Consider the following 14546-nt stretch of genomic DNA (forward strand, 5'->3'; position numbering starts at 1 on the left):
TCCTCCTCCTCCTCCTCTTCTTCTTCTTCTTCTTCTTCTTCACTGTGAGAATTGGATGTTGACCTAGATGGACCACTGGCCTGATCCAGCACAGCTCTTCTTATGTTCTTATTTGTTAACCATCAGTCTTGCGTTACATGCCCCATGCAGCTCACTGCCAGCGGGTATTATAAAACCCAAGAGTTACTTATTCCCGGTGGTAATAAAAGTCATTGGAATGCTACGTGATAGCAGTAATGATGACTCGTAATGAAGCACTGAAATTAATACCTGGCATATATGCAACCCAATCCTATGTATGCCCACTCAGAAGTCAGTCCTATTATGTTCCTTAATTTGGGCTGATTGCACAGTTTGCAGCCTATGTGACAACAACAACAAAGATTTACAGTTATTTATTTAGAATTAGAATGTATAGCTATTATATTCGTATATGAGCACTACTGTCACATCCATTCCAGTCCGGCTTTCGCGCTGGTCATGGGACCGAGACGGCTCTGGTCGCCCTAACAGATGATCTCCGCAGGCAGCTGGATCGAGGTGGGTCGGGGCTGCTGATTCTTCTAGACCTGTCAGCAGCCTTTGACATGGTCGATCACGAACTTCTGGACCACTGCCTTGCTGACGTGGGGATCCGGGGCACAGTCCTTCAATGGCTGCGCTCGTTTCTCTCTGGTCGGGGACAGAGGGTGGCGCTTGGGGGGGAACTGTCATCGCGCCACTCCTTGGTGTGTGGAGTGCCTCAGGGTGCGATACTCTCCCCGATGCTTTTTAACATCTTTATGCGCCCCCTCGCCCAGCTTGTCCGGAGTTTTGGGCTGGGCTGCCATCAGTATGCCGATGACACCCAACTCTATCTGTTGATGGATGGCCATCCTGACTCGGCCCCAGACACACTGACCAGATGTTTAGAAGCTGTGGCTGGATGGTTACGTGGAAGCCGGTTGAAGTTAAATCCTTCGAAGACAGAGGTCCTCTGGCTGGGACGGGACGATATGGGATTGGGGGGGCAACTCCCATCTCTTGTGGGGGTGCAATTAGTGCCAGCACCGTCCGTTAAGAGTTTGGGTGTAATCTTCAATACCTCCCTCTCTATGGAGGCGCAGATTACAGCTATAACAAAGGCGGCATTTTTCCATCTCCACCAAGCTAAGCAGTTGGCCCCTTATCTTTCTCGCCCTGACCTAGCCACTGTGATCCACGCGACGGTCACCTCCAGACTGGATTATTGTAACTCGCTCTATGTGGGGCTGCCCTTGAGACTGACCCAGAAACTCCAGCAGGTGCAGAATGCCACGGTGAGACTCCTTATGGGGTCTTCGCTGCGAGATCACATTCATCCGGTACTATACCAGCTGCACTGGCTCCCGGTGGAGTACAGGATCAGGTTTAAGGTGCTGGTTTCAACCTTTAAAGCCCTATACGGCCTAGGACCCTCGTACCTACGGGACCGCCTCTCCTGGTATGCCCCACAGAGGAACCTACGGTCTGCAAATAAAAACATCCTGAAGGTCCCAGGCCACAGAGAGGTTAGGCTGGCCTCAACTAGAGCCAGGGCTTTCTTGGCTGCTGCTCCAATCTGGTGGAACGCTCTGTCACAAGAGACTAGGGCCCTGCGGGACTTGACATCTTTCCGCAGGGCCTGCAAGACAGAGTTGTTCCACCAAGCCTTTGGTCAGGGCCCAGCCTGACTCCCTCCTCTGGCAACCTGCACAGAACTTTGCTTAACGGTTGCCATTAATTTGATTTTAATTAATTGTTATAATGAAATGTTTTAGAATGTTAGATTATTTGATTGTTTGATTATTTGATTGTTGTTAGCCGCCCTGAGCCCGGCTTCGGCTGGGGAGGGCGGGATATAAATACAATTATTATTATTATTATTATTATTATTATTATTATTATTATTATTGCTATGAGATTAAACCTATGGAACTCATTGCCACACGATAATTGTGGTGGCCAATCATTATGACTGTTTGCTTCTGCTGGCCAGATATCAGAGATGGTAGCTGGCGGTTGTTTGTTCTGAGCCAGTCTCCGCTTACCTCGCTGGGTCAAAGCATATCCGAGCAATGAGCAAAGTAGCTGCCATGAAACTCTTTTGTGCATGTTCTTTTTTTTTTTAGGTTTTTTTTTAAATATTTTATTAAGGATTTTCTTGTTTTACAAAAGTGTAGTGCCTCGTTTTTGGTTTGTTTTTTTTTTTCATGTAACATTTTTACAAATCCATTTCATTTGTTGAGGCATTAGGGGGGGAAGAAAAAAGAAAGAGAGAAGAAAAGGGGGGTGGAGAGAGGGAAGATGGATGGGGGTGGGGTCGGGTGGCGGTGTTTCTATTATGTTTAATGTGTGTAGAGTTTGGTGTCAGCGTTGTTTGTGTTGTTCACTTGTGTTCCTTTGGTGGTGAGAGAGGTTGAGGTTCGCCTAGGGTGTGATTGTTTGCTTGTGATTGGCTGTGGTGATCTTTGTTTTCGTGTGTGAGTGAGGTGGGTGGGTGTTTTGGATCAGATTAGCCATATTGATTTGTATGCTGTTGGTGGATTATTGTCAATGTCCTGTTGGGCTGTGTGTGTGATAAAGGGGAGCCATACCGGGGTGAAGGTGTCTTCTTCTGTTTGTCCCCGTGTCAGTTTCAGTTTATTAGTTAATTTTTCTAGTAGGGCTGTTTCCCATACTATTTGGTACCATTGGTCCATGCTTACTCCTGACAGGTCTCTCCAGTGTCTGGTTATGGTGTTTCTGGCTGCTGAGAGCAGGTGGGTTATGAGTTCTTTGTGGTGTAAATGGGCATTGTTGTCTTGGAAGATGTTTAGTAGGGCCAATTCTGGGGTGATGTCTATTACTTGCTTAGTTATTGTACATATTTCTTGTATGGCTGTCGTCCAGAACAGTTGGATTTTGGGACACTCCCACCACATGTGGAGGTATGTGCCTGTGGAGGTGCACCCTCTCCAGCATTTTGGTGAGGTTCCAGGGTGTATTAGCGCTAGTTTCCTTGGTGTTAGGTACCACCTGTAGGTGAGTTTCAGTGTGAGTTCTTTTCTTTTCATTGATATGGATTTAAAGGGGGGTTTAGACCACATTCTGGTCCATTGAGTGGGGTTAATCTCATAGCCTATGTCATTCTCCCATTGTTTTTTGATTGCGTCTAGGGGATTTGCGGGATTTTTGAGTATTATTTTGTATATTGCGGATATAGGAGGTTTTGTTAGGAGGAGGTTTTCGAAGGTTGTCAGGGGCCTAGTTGCTGCTGATTTTACTGTTGGGTTGTTTAGGAGGGCATGTAGTTGGTGTTGTGTTAACCAGGGCATTTGGGTGTCTTCTAGTTTGTCTTGTATTTCTTGTGTTGATAGGGGTTTGTTATTTTTATAAAAGTCTATTAGGCGATATAAGCCTTTGGCTCGCCAGGTTTTTATCTGGAGGTTTTGTGCTGCATGGTGGAATAGTGGGTGGTACGCCAGGGGGATTAATGGGGATGGGGTTGGGGATAGTTTGCCTATTTGCGTTTTCCATGCTTTGAGCATGGTTTGTGTGTTCTTTTGTGCATGTTCTAATTGAAAGAAGCAAATTACATGTATGTAATTAATATCTTGTATCTCCTGCCATCTGATCTCTCCCCGTTGGCTAGAAATAGTAGCTAGCATGGGTTAGTGTCCCAATCTGTCCTCCCTCCCAACATCGCTGAGCTTTGTCAGTCTTTGACTGTGTTGACTGAGAGCCAAACAGATGGTTTTCAGAAGAAATTGTGCTGACAGATGCCCACTGTCTGCCACAAAGGAAACTGGTTACTTGGCTAACTGATGGAGGGATTGCAAAGGGAGTCCTGTCCACCCCTCAATTGAAGGGATGCTCACCCAGGGCTTCGTTCGCCTTAAATGTCACTTGCAGAGAAGCTGGACCCTCGCAAGGAAGCAGGTCAATGCAGGGAGGCAGGATGCAGAACATTCCAGGTGTCCAGAGGTTGGAGCCTTCAGGACCCTGGAAAGCTCCAGAGAAGCAGAGGTGTTGCCCCAGCAAAGGAAAGGAACAAACCTTATGAGGAATGACAGAGGGAGTCGGGGATGTTTAGCCTGGAAAAGAGCAGCCTGAGAGGTGACACGATAGCTATCTTTGTGGCCATATCTGAAAGGCTGTCCCAGGGAAGATGGAGCAAGTTTGTTTTCGGCTGCTCCAGAGGCTGAGACCCGAACCAATGGGTTCAAATCATCAGAAATGAGATGACAACTAAAATGTTAGGAAGAACTTCGTAAGAGTTGTTCAACAGTGGAACGAACTACTTCAGAGGGGGGTGGATTCTCTTTCACCGGAGCTTTCAAAGCAGAGGTTGGATGGCCACCTGTTAGCGATTCTTTAGTTGTGATTCCTGCACCGCGGGGGGTTGGACTAGATGGTTCTTGGGATTCCTTCCGGTGGCGTATAGGGTCATGTTCAAGGTGCTGGTCTTGACCTTTAAAGCCCTTTGTGGCTTAGGCCCCTCGTATTTACAGCGCCGCTTCTCTTGGTATGCCCCGCAGAGGACCTTAAGGTCCATGAATAACCATAGTTCAGAGGTCCTGGGCCCTAAGGAAGTCAGACTATCTTCCACCAGGGCCAGGGCCTTTTCAGTGATGGCTCCGACCTGGTGGAATGCTCTGTCCCATGAGACTAGAGCCCTCCAGGATTTAACCTCCTTCCACCGGGCCTGTAAGACAGAGCTATTCCACCTGGCCTTTAATTTGAATCCAGCCTGATCTTTTATTTCCCTTCTCTTCCCTCCCCCTCCCCTTTTATGAAGATTACCCACTCTGAGACCCCACAGCTAATTCTCCCCTGGCCTCCTTGCTGGCCCAAATAGGACCATTTCAGCCAGGTAGCCCTGGTGACTATCTAATGCTTATTAGATGGATTTCCCCCAAATTGATTTCTGAACTTTGAATTTTATTGTTATTCATGTTTTTATACTGTATTTTATGCTGCTTTTACAATTAAGTGTTTTAAATTTGTTGTTAGCCACCCTGACACCAGTTTTTGAACTGGGAAGGGTGGGGTATAAATAAATATTATTGTTGTTGTTGTTGTTGTTGTTGTTGTTATTATTATTATTCCAACTCCACAGTTCTATGATTCACCTAAGCCCCCAAAGTACCAGGTGATGGATCTCATGTCACCTCTTAGTCCCCTATTCTCCAGACTAAACATCCCCAACAGACCATTCCTCTGTTTCTCTGGAATGTGGCATGAGGCCATCACCTTCCGTTCAGCTACTGTGGCATTGGGTGCCCCCTCACACACCCCAGTTTCTCTTCTTTCTTTAATGAACAAACTGCTATAAAGCCTCAAGATGAACCAGTCTGTGGAGAGAGACAAAGGCCATTTGACATTAATGGGCAGGATGGTTACAGATGTTGGCTGGTTGGCTTTTCAAATGTTTTCCCTCACTTTAAGAATTCTCGTCAGAGCTCCTCTCTCTTTCTGCCTCTCTCTCTCACACACATGCACACAAACCACCGTTTTCTGAGTTATGAGGCCCATTGAAATGTCTTAGCCAGGAAGACACAATTGAAACAAATCTCTTTGACCCTCACTGCATTCGGTCCTGTGGGGAAGTGGTAAGGGAGAAAAGGATTTGTGTTTGTAAGGAGCCACAAAGATGTCAAGGAGAACGCAGGAAAATCAGCTGGTCGGAGATAGCAGAGACAACATTGCTGAGAATTAGGGAATGTGTGGGCTTTACGGACATTTAGAGCAGGGGTCAGCAAACTTTTTCCAGCGGGGGGCTGGTCCACTGTCCCTCAGACCTTGTGGGAGGCCAGACTATATTTTTTTGAGGGTGGGGATGAACAAATTCCTATGCCCCACAAATAACCCAGAGATGAATTTTAAATAAAATCACACATTCTACTCATGTAAAAACACCAGGCAAGCCCCACAAATAACCCAGAGGTGCATTATAAATAAAAGGACACATTCTACTCATGTAAAAACATGCTGATTCCCGGACTGTCCGTGGGCCAGATTGAGAAGGCGATTGGGCCGCATCCAGCCCACGGGCCTTAGTTTGCCTACCCATGCTTTAGACCCTGGGCTCAATAGGTTCACAACGATGCCCCTTTAAATAGCTTAGGGGGATTAAGGGAAAACTGCAACAATTTGTTGAAGACTCACCTGCAAAGTCATGGGCCAAGCCAGGAGCAATTGGGCCAGATCTAGCCCCCAGGCCTTAGTTTGCCTACCCATGATTTAAAGGGTAAGCTGTTTGTTGGGTCCTCTTTCATTCTTTTCTTCCTCTTTAGCTTTACTCCATCTTCCCATATTTGTCCCTAGAGCTCATTCTTTGCTCTTCTATTCCTCTCCCCCACCCCCCACCAAGGGTTCAAAGGCGAACGGGACCACTGGCGAAGTGGGAGGACAATCTGCATCAAAACTCATGAGAGCGGGCAGAAGGAAATCGAGGCGTTTGATGCTGCCATCTTGCTGATCCGCAACCCCTACAAAGCACTCATGGCTGAATTCAACCGGAAATATGGAGGCCACATTGGGTTTGCTGCTCACGCCCACTGGAAAGGGAAAGGTAAATATGGGGATCCACCCCACCAGCTTCTATCTGCTTATTAAAAGATTATTTTTTTAACCTACCTTTTAGGGCACAGTGCCTTCACAAGGCGGCATGACAAAACTCTCAAAAGCACACAAGCACAAAGTCTGGCCGTATTTACACCACATATGTAAAACACTATGGCTGGCATAGGGATGTGGGTGGCGCTGTGGGTTAAACCACAGAGCCTAGGACTTGCTGATCAGAAGGTCGGTGGTTTGAATCCCCGCGACGGGGTGAGCTCCTGTTGCTCAGTCCCAGCTCCTGCCAACCTAGCAGTTCGAAAGCATGTCAAAGTGCAAGTAGATAAATAGGTACCACTCCGGCGGGAAGGTAAACGGCATTTCCGTGCGCTGCTCTGGTTTGCCAGAAGCAGCTTAGTCATGCTGGCCACATGACCTGGAAGATGTATGCCAGCTCCCTCGGCCAATAAAGCAAGATGAGCGCCGCAACCCCAGAGTCGTCTACGACTGGACCTAATGGTCAGGGGTCCCTTTACCTTTACCTTTACACTGTCAAATAACTGTATCGTTGAATGCATCACCAAAGTTTCAACTATCCATGATATAGCCTTAGGCTTAGGGTTTTTGTTTTAGTGGAAGAATGTTGCAGAAATGTGGAGACCTGAAATTTAAGACTAAAAAAAAAAAAGGAGAGAGCTGCAATGAACAGATCCAACTGTCCCTGGTCAAGACACAAACTGAATGAATTCCTGCCCCATGTCTTGACCCTTGCAAGGGAATTTAAATAGATTGCCCTGCACAACTGTACAAGTTCAGCCAAAAGAAATAAAACCAGACTGGTTGCACTGGCAACTCCAGGCTTTAAAAATGCATCTAGTCAGCTTCTTGCTAGGTTGCTGCAGCTGTCAGTTGTACTACCATGTGGTCAGATGGGCAGATCTTCAATGCCCACCTTAGTGCCAGGCTGCAGACTTACCCTGCTCCCTTCCTTCCGATCACACTTTTCCTCCTGGCTCCCCCAAGCTTAAGTCTATGTGATTTTTACATTATTAAAAAAAAAAAAAAAGTTCTGTGTTTTTGTTCCATGGCATTAATTTTATGATATCCCTTGGATCGGTTCCAAAGCAAAGTTTTATGTGATATGATTATGCAAGGTGAATTGTCCCGCTTCTGTTTAATGGAACAGAGAGTCCATTTAATAATTCAGAGGTGGGGGATAAAACACCGTTCAAGAGGATTAATAAGGGATGTGGGGAGGGGAGGGTGGACAAGGTTCTCTTTTCCTCAAGGAGGCGAAGACGAAAAGTTCAAGGGTCCAAACTTTTCCTGCACTGCAAATGAGGCATCGGGCCTGTTACAGTTGCAAACGGAATTCTGGCAGATTATATCTGGTTCATTATCCATTTTATCACCCGATTTTAATGCGAGGATCAATTAGCAGGAAACCTCAGGGGTAATTGAAAGATTTCCTCTCCTTCTTTTCTAAAGCAAGGGAGCATGTTTAACTGAGCCCAGGACCTGGTGGCCAACGGAGCAGCTTGCTAATGAGATCGTATCAATCATCAACAAAAAGAGCCTAGCCTGGAAAGGTTTTTTCTTAGGGAATGATGCGTTTATGGCAACAGGGGTAAGGTAGACATGATGAGATGACCCTCCCAATCAGCCCCTTCCCTGCAAAAGAGCATTGACTATATTGGACCCACGTCAGGAGCTGATCTGCCTGGAGCCAATAACTCGTTCCTCTCTGGGTTGCTGCCCTGGTAGTGAGGTTGGAGCAACCCTTATAAACGGGTTCCGAGGTACACAGAATCAAAGAATGGAAGAGTTGGGACGGATCCCAAGGGTCTTCGAGTTATGCAATGCAGTAATCACAACATGAGTGATTCCAGCCAACCAGACTGGTTATTATTCATTATTATTATTGTTGTTGCATCTACAGTAGTACCTCGGGTTACATACGCTTCAGGTTACAGACTCCGCTAACCCAGAAATATTACCTCGGGTTAAGAACTTTGCTTCAGGATGAGAACAGAAATCGTGCGGTGGCGGCATGGCAGCAGCGGGAGGCCCCATTAGCTAAAGTGGTACTTCAGGTTAAGAACAGTTTCAGGTTAAGAACAGACCTCCAGAACGAATTAAGTATGTAACCAGAGGTACCACTGTATATCCAACTTTTTCTCTAAGCAGCTCAAGGTGGCTGTCATCTTCGCTCTGCTTATCCACACGAGGAACCACAGAGCTCCCATATAGTCCTACTTCAGAACAAGAATTCTCTACAAGAATTCAGGCTTCCTTTTCATTGTTGGGCTTCTTTATCCAACTTGCTACCCCAGTTTGCTACCCCAGCTTATGTTCCACCAATCTCCTGTAGGTTTGCCCCAGACCCTGGGACACACACAGACTAAAATCTGTGTCTTGTTGCCTTCTTATTTGTTCAAGTATAAGAGGGCTCTATCCTCTTATCTCTGTTCCCTCCAAACCCATAGCCCGGGTGTAGACATGGGGCAGGAATTCATTCAGGTTTGTGTCTTAGGGACAAATGAACCTGTTTATTGCAGCTCTCTCCATTTTTCTAGCCTTAAATTTCTGCTCTATGTGCAGCTGTTCTAAACTGTTTTCATGGATGAGTTGATTGTTTTGTTCCTTTTGGGTTTTTTAGTGTAATATAAATTTTATGGGGGGGGCGGGGATGGAAAAAAGCAATTTTAAAAAAAATCTTGTCTTGGGTCTCAGGAAGCAAAATATCTCTGGCCAGCCTCCCACTCATACCTTTTTGAAGCTGAGCTGATCCAGGTCTGTTCAGAGACTAATAATAAATAATAAATTTTTATTTATACCCCGCCCTTCCCGGTTCAGAAAACCGGGCTCAGGGCGGCTAACAACAAATTTAAAACACTTAATTGATACAGCTACCTTATTTCTACCATCATGGACAAAGGACCAGCTGTTTCTAACGTGTGTCTGTTGTGGGTCCCATTGCACTTGGCACCAAATGTGCTCAGAATCCCACCCTGTGCTCTGCTGCTGATTAACAGGATGCCCCTCTCTCTTCTTTCAGAATGGCCAGAATTCGTCAAGAACTATGCCCCTTGGTGGGCGACGCACACCCTTGACTGGCTCAAATACGGCAAAAGCGTCCTGGTGGTGCACTTTGAGGACCTGAAACAAGACCTCTTCATTCAGCTCAAGAGAATGGTCAGCCTCTTGGGCATCGCAGTCCTTGAGGACCGTCTTCTGTGTGTGGAAGGCCAGAAGGATGGGAACTTCAAGCGATCCGGGCTCAGGAAGTTGGAATACGACCCCTATACCCTTGAGATGAGGAAACTGATCAACGGCTACATCAAAACAGTGGACACGGCCCTGAAACTCAGAAACCTCACGGGGGTACCAGAGGACTATTACCCAAGATGATGGTCGTGTTGGGTAGGGACATCTTTTGGCTGGGAGGAACGGGATCTGCCCAAGCAGGTGCGGCTTGGTTTCACCTGGCGAGTCACTATTTCCACCCAGTGGGTGGCCCTTTTTCGGACCTCTGCTGCTCGCTGTTAACAAATTCCCTTGCATGAGCAAATAACAGTCAACATCCACCATTGCCAGTAGAAGATGCCTTGGCAAGCCCGCCCACACAGATCTACGTTCACTAGGGACCAACATTAACATACGGATGGGGGAGGTTTGCAAAATGAAGCTGGATCTTTGCTGCTGCTGTTTGGAAGAGTGCTGTCTCTCCTGCCCCACTTCATAATACGGATCACCTCAGCTCTGTTCCAGATGGTTGCAGTACCCAGATCTTTTGGGCCACTGCAGAGGCGTCGCTGGGGCCTTATCCGAACCATGCAGTTTTGTATTCCTGGTCAAAAACCCGTGGTCCATTTGGCTGCCCTGACACTCCTCAAGATTCAGGTCTTTCATTCAGACCTGGCTGGCACTTGTACGCACATCCTGGGTTCCTCTGCTCTGTACAATTGAGCCTGGTTCACATATCTGCACACAAACACCTGGTCTACTCATACAGTACAGTACAGTTGCAGACCTGAGGTGGTTGAGTGGGCTGTACCACTTTAAATTTCAGCTGGAGGGTGCCATTTTTTAATTCCCTTCCAGTGGGGCGGGAATACAACACACAAGTTCCTGATTTGTTGGTGGTTGGTAGTTCAGGGATACGAAGTCGCCATTCTCTTCCTGTTGCGGACTTCATTTTCTGCTTGTAGGGGAGCGTCCCAAAAAGTGGTACCACCCACCCTGAGCATTCTACCTCCTCATTACAGGAAGCTGCCTTACACGAAATCAGATTCTTTGTTTGGATGAACCCGGGACCTTCTGTGCGCATGGCCGATGCTTTAACAGTGAGCTATGGCCCTTTCCACATTCCCAGAGTTCCCTGGGAAGAGGGACGCATTGTTAAACCACTCTGGGAAGTGCAGATCTGTGAGGGGAATGGGGTCTCCTCATTCCAGTCCCACTTAACTACCTGGGCCAGACCTGCAGTTTTGCATGTCAGAATGGGTCATCGCCTTTTATTGCATTCACTTGGGAGGCATCAAGGCTTAGTTCACTTGCCTCCATGTCCAGAGCTCTCCTTGATGATGTTTGGTGTGTGGCAGGTGTGTGGATCCTGTGACCCCTCCAGATGTTGGTGGACGACAGCTCTCATCCTCCCTGGCCATTGGCCATGCTGCCTGGGGCTGAGGAGACTTGTAATCCTACAAAATCTGGAGGGTTACAACAGCCTCATCCCTAACACATGGAATTCATGTATTCTGGGATGGATTTGGAAGCTGGGACAGGAAACCCAGCCAGATGGATGGGCTATAAATAATAAATTATTATTATATTATTTATTAATTATCTTCTCTCCTATTCACTTTAGTAAGATCCTATTCACTTTAGTAAGTCTAGTTTCGCAGAATTGAAAATATGCCACCCTTTGCAGCATTGGGGAAAAGCTGTGTAACTTTCTAGAATTATCCAGGATGTCTGTGGCAGACTGGCTCTTCCCCTTTATTGATCCCTCTAAACAAAATAACAACATAGAAGTCTGTAATGTAAAGATATAAAAATATTGTTTACTTACATAAAGTTGCAGACTCGATTCAAGCAGAAAATATCAGTGAAATAAGTAAATCAGGCAAAATATCCTTCTAGATTACAAAATACATGGTTTAGATCAGTGTTTCCCAAACTTGGGTCTCCAGCTGTTTTTGGACTACAACTCCCATCATTCCTAGCTAGCAAGACCAGTGGTCAGGGATGATGGGAACTGTAATCCAAAAACTGCTGGAGACCCAGGTTTGGGAAACACTGGTTTAGATCACCTTCTCCCTACGGCTTCATGACATGAGAGTGACTGTTCCTCAGGTGTGAAGAAATGATGAAGATTATCTTCCTATTGTTACCCTTCTCACCTGGGCAAACAGAGGATGTGACCTCACAGAGTGCCCTCTAGGAACTTGCAGGGAACTCTATGTGTCCTAACCCTTTTCTCACCTGACAAACATGGAATCTTATATTTATATTTTGAATCTCCCTTCCACTTGGCCAGTTGCAGTGGCAAAAGCTCACTACAATGACCTATGAAACTGATTAAATTACCAGCATCTGTTTCTCTTTGCTTTCATACCTCCTAGGTGTGCATGCACAAGGCAAAACGCCACAGTGCTCCAACCTGGAATAAGGGCCTCTTAGGAGCCAGGAGGTTAAAAAAAGACCCAAAAGGATGAGGTTTGCAGAGACCTAGAAGAGAAAATGGCCTCCAGTTGATAGAAAATCCCCAGGTTGTGGCTGTTCCCTCACTGTCATTTCTCAGTCTCTACAGAGCATCTCAAAAACGACAAGCTTTTTGCAATTCTCCTTTTTTCACAAGGAGGTGAAGGTGAATGAAATGTACTTGGAGTCGAGAATGGATTTCATGCTCTTTATTCAGCTCATAGTGGAGAAGAGGAATGGAAGTTCCCCCAGAATGTTTGCTTTATATACATTATTTACACAATGGGCCCCACGTGATTGGCTAATTCCGGGATTCACCTGTAGGCCAATCAGGTTGCGGATTCACTTCCACCTGGAGCTGGATTGGGTGGCTCCTGTGGACCAATCAGACAGCTGCATTCTGGACCCTATTGTTCTAGGACCAATCAGACTGCTGCATTCTGAATCCTATTGTTCTAGGACCAATCAGACTGCTGCATTCTGAATCCTATTGTTCTAGGACCAATCAGACTGCTGCCTTTTGGATCCTATTCAACTCAGTACATAACAGTGAAGCAAATTGTATTTGCAGGGTCAGGGGGGATGGAATCAGCCAGGAATGTAAAAGCTCTGCTCACGATCCAGTGCATCTCAGATTGAGATGAGGCGCAGGACAAAGAGGCCCCACTTCCCAGCTCGACGCCTCCTGCCCACATGTAGACGCAAAAGCCATATGTCGAACCCAGATTCTTTTCTATCTCCAGTTAACTTAGATCCAAAGTCTTGGCTGCACAATTCTCTCTCCATGTTCAAGGACAGCAAAGATATTTCTGCTGCAATGACGGATGTTGCAAGAGAACTCTATTTTTTATGCAGCTTCGTGGGGGGCGGGGGGGGGACTCACAGACCGTTTGCACTGCTTGGGGCTGCTGCTGCTGCTGCTGGGGTGTGTCGATGCTGCTCTCTACATTGGCTTCTTATTTCCTCTTGCTTTTCTTTTATTGTTTTGATGTTTGACCAAAAGGCTCCAACAGAGCTCCTGTGTTCCTGAATGTATTTGATAAGGAGCAACAGCAAAGTTATTGCGGGGGGCAGGGGAGTGTGGGGTTTTTTTTGTGTGTGTGCTTTGAGCCTTTGTGAAGCAAGATTATTTATGGGTTTTCTTTGTTTTTTGGAGACCAAATAGTTGTAGTGAAAATGATATGATTTCTACCCTTCCCCTTCATTCGTGGGGTAGCCCCAAAGCTGCCGGACTCTCTCTAAACAATCCTCAGGTCAAATGCCACTCATTAAACAAACATTTTCTTAATATTTCTACTGTGTTCTTGGGTGTCTTTTGTGAAGTGCTCCCAAACGTCAGATGTTTGCTCATGCTGATGTTAAAAAGTGCGCCCTGTGGAACTATGTAGCCCAAGTGCCGGGGGGGGGCGAAGCATTCCCCCTACACAGCACCCTTCAAGTTCCCCTATTTTCCAGGGACAGTCCCAGATTTACAGAAGCCATCCCAGTTTCTCATTTGATCCCGGAATGTCCGGCTTTTTTCTTAGGACGTCCCTATTTTGATTGGAGTAATGTTGTATGGTAAGACGTCCCTATTTTCATTGGAGGGTATGGAGGGCTATCAATAATGAAATAATAATAATAATAAGATTAATAAGAATAATAAGAATAACTGAATAGGACGTCCCTATTTTCATTGGAGAGATGTTGGAGGATGTGGAGTTCTCCGACACCCAAACCATTTGAAGGCAGCCCTGCACAGGGAAGTTTTTGAATGTTTAATATTTTATTGTCTTTTTATATACCATATTTTTTGCTCTATAAGACTCACTTTTTCCCTCCTAAAAAGTAAGGGGAAATGTGTGTGCATCTTATGGAGCGAATGCAGGCTGTGCAGCTATCCCAGAAGCCAGAACAGCAAGAGGGATTGCTGCTTTCACTGCGCAGCAATCCCTCTTGCTGTTCTGGCTTCTGAGATTCAGAATATATTTTTTCTTGTTTTCCTCCTCCAAAAACTAGGTGCGTCTTGTGGTCTGGTGCGTCTTATAGAGCGAGGTACATTTGCAGCCACCCAGAATGACTGGGGCCACCCAGTCAGATGGGTAGGGTATAAATAATAAAAATATGATGATGTTGAAGCTGATGATGATAAATAGGACACCCCTATTTTCCTTGGAGAAATGTTGGTGGGAGTGCCTCTACACCATGCAAGTAGGAACGAGAGCATAGTCATGTACATCTTTGCCACTAGAGGTCCATGTTTCCTTGGTGGTTCAGAGTGCCTTTGGCCAGCTTTGTCTTGTTCTTCAGCTACAACTCTT

At 46.2% G+C, this 14546-nt stretch overlaps 1 protein-coding gene across 1 annotated transcript in view; it reads left to right on the forward strand.

Moving 5' to 3' along the window:
• The window catches only part of WSCD2 (WSC domain containing 2), a 103077-nt gene extending 89538 nt beyond the window's left edge, over positions 1 to 13539 (forward strand). The window contains exons 8-9 of the mRNA XM_082230143.1: positions 6353 to 6553; positions 9599 to 13539. Of these exons, the coding sequence (XP_082086269.1) occupies positions 6353 to 6553; positions 9599 to 9951 (554 nt within the window). The 3' untranslated portion in view covers positions 9952 to 13539. The remainder of the gene's footprint in view (positions 1 to 6352; positions 6554 to 9598) is intronic.
• Positions 13540 to 14546: the final 1007 nt, after the last annotated feature.

The sequence above is a fragment of the Podarcis vaucheri genome (genome assembly GCF_965113315.1).
Source record: "Podarcis vaucheri genome assembly, chromosome: 7".
NCBI lineage: Eukaryota > Metazoa > Chordata > Lepidosauria > Squamata > Lacertidae > Podarcis > Podarcis vaucheri.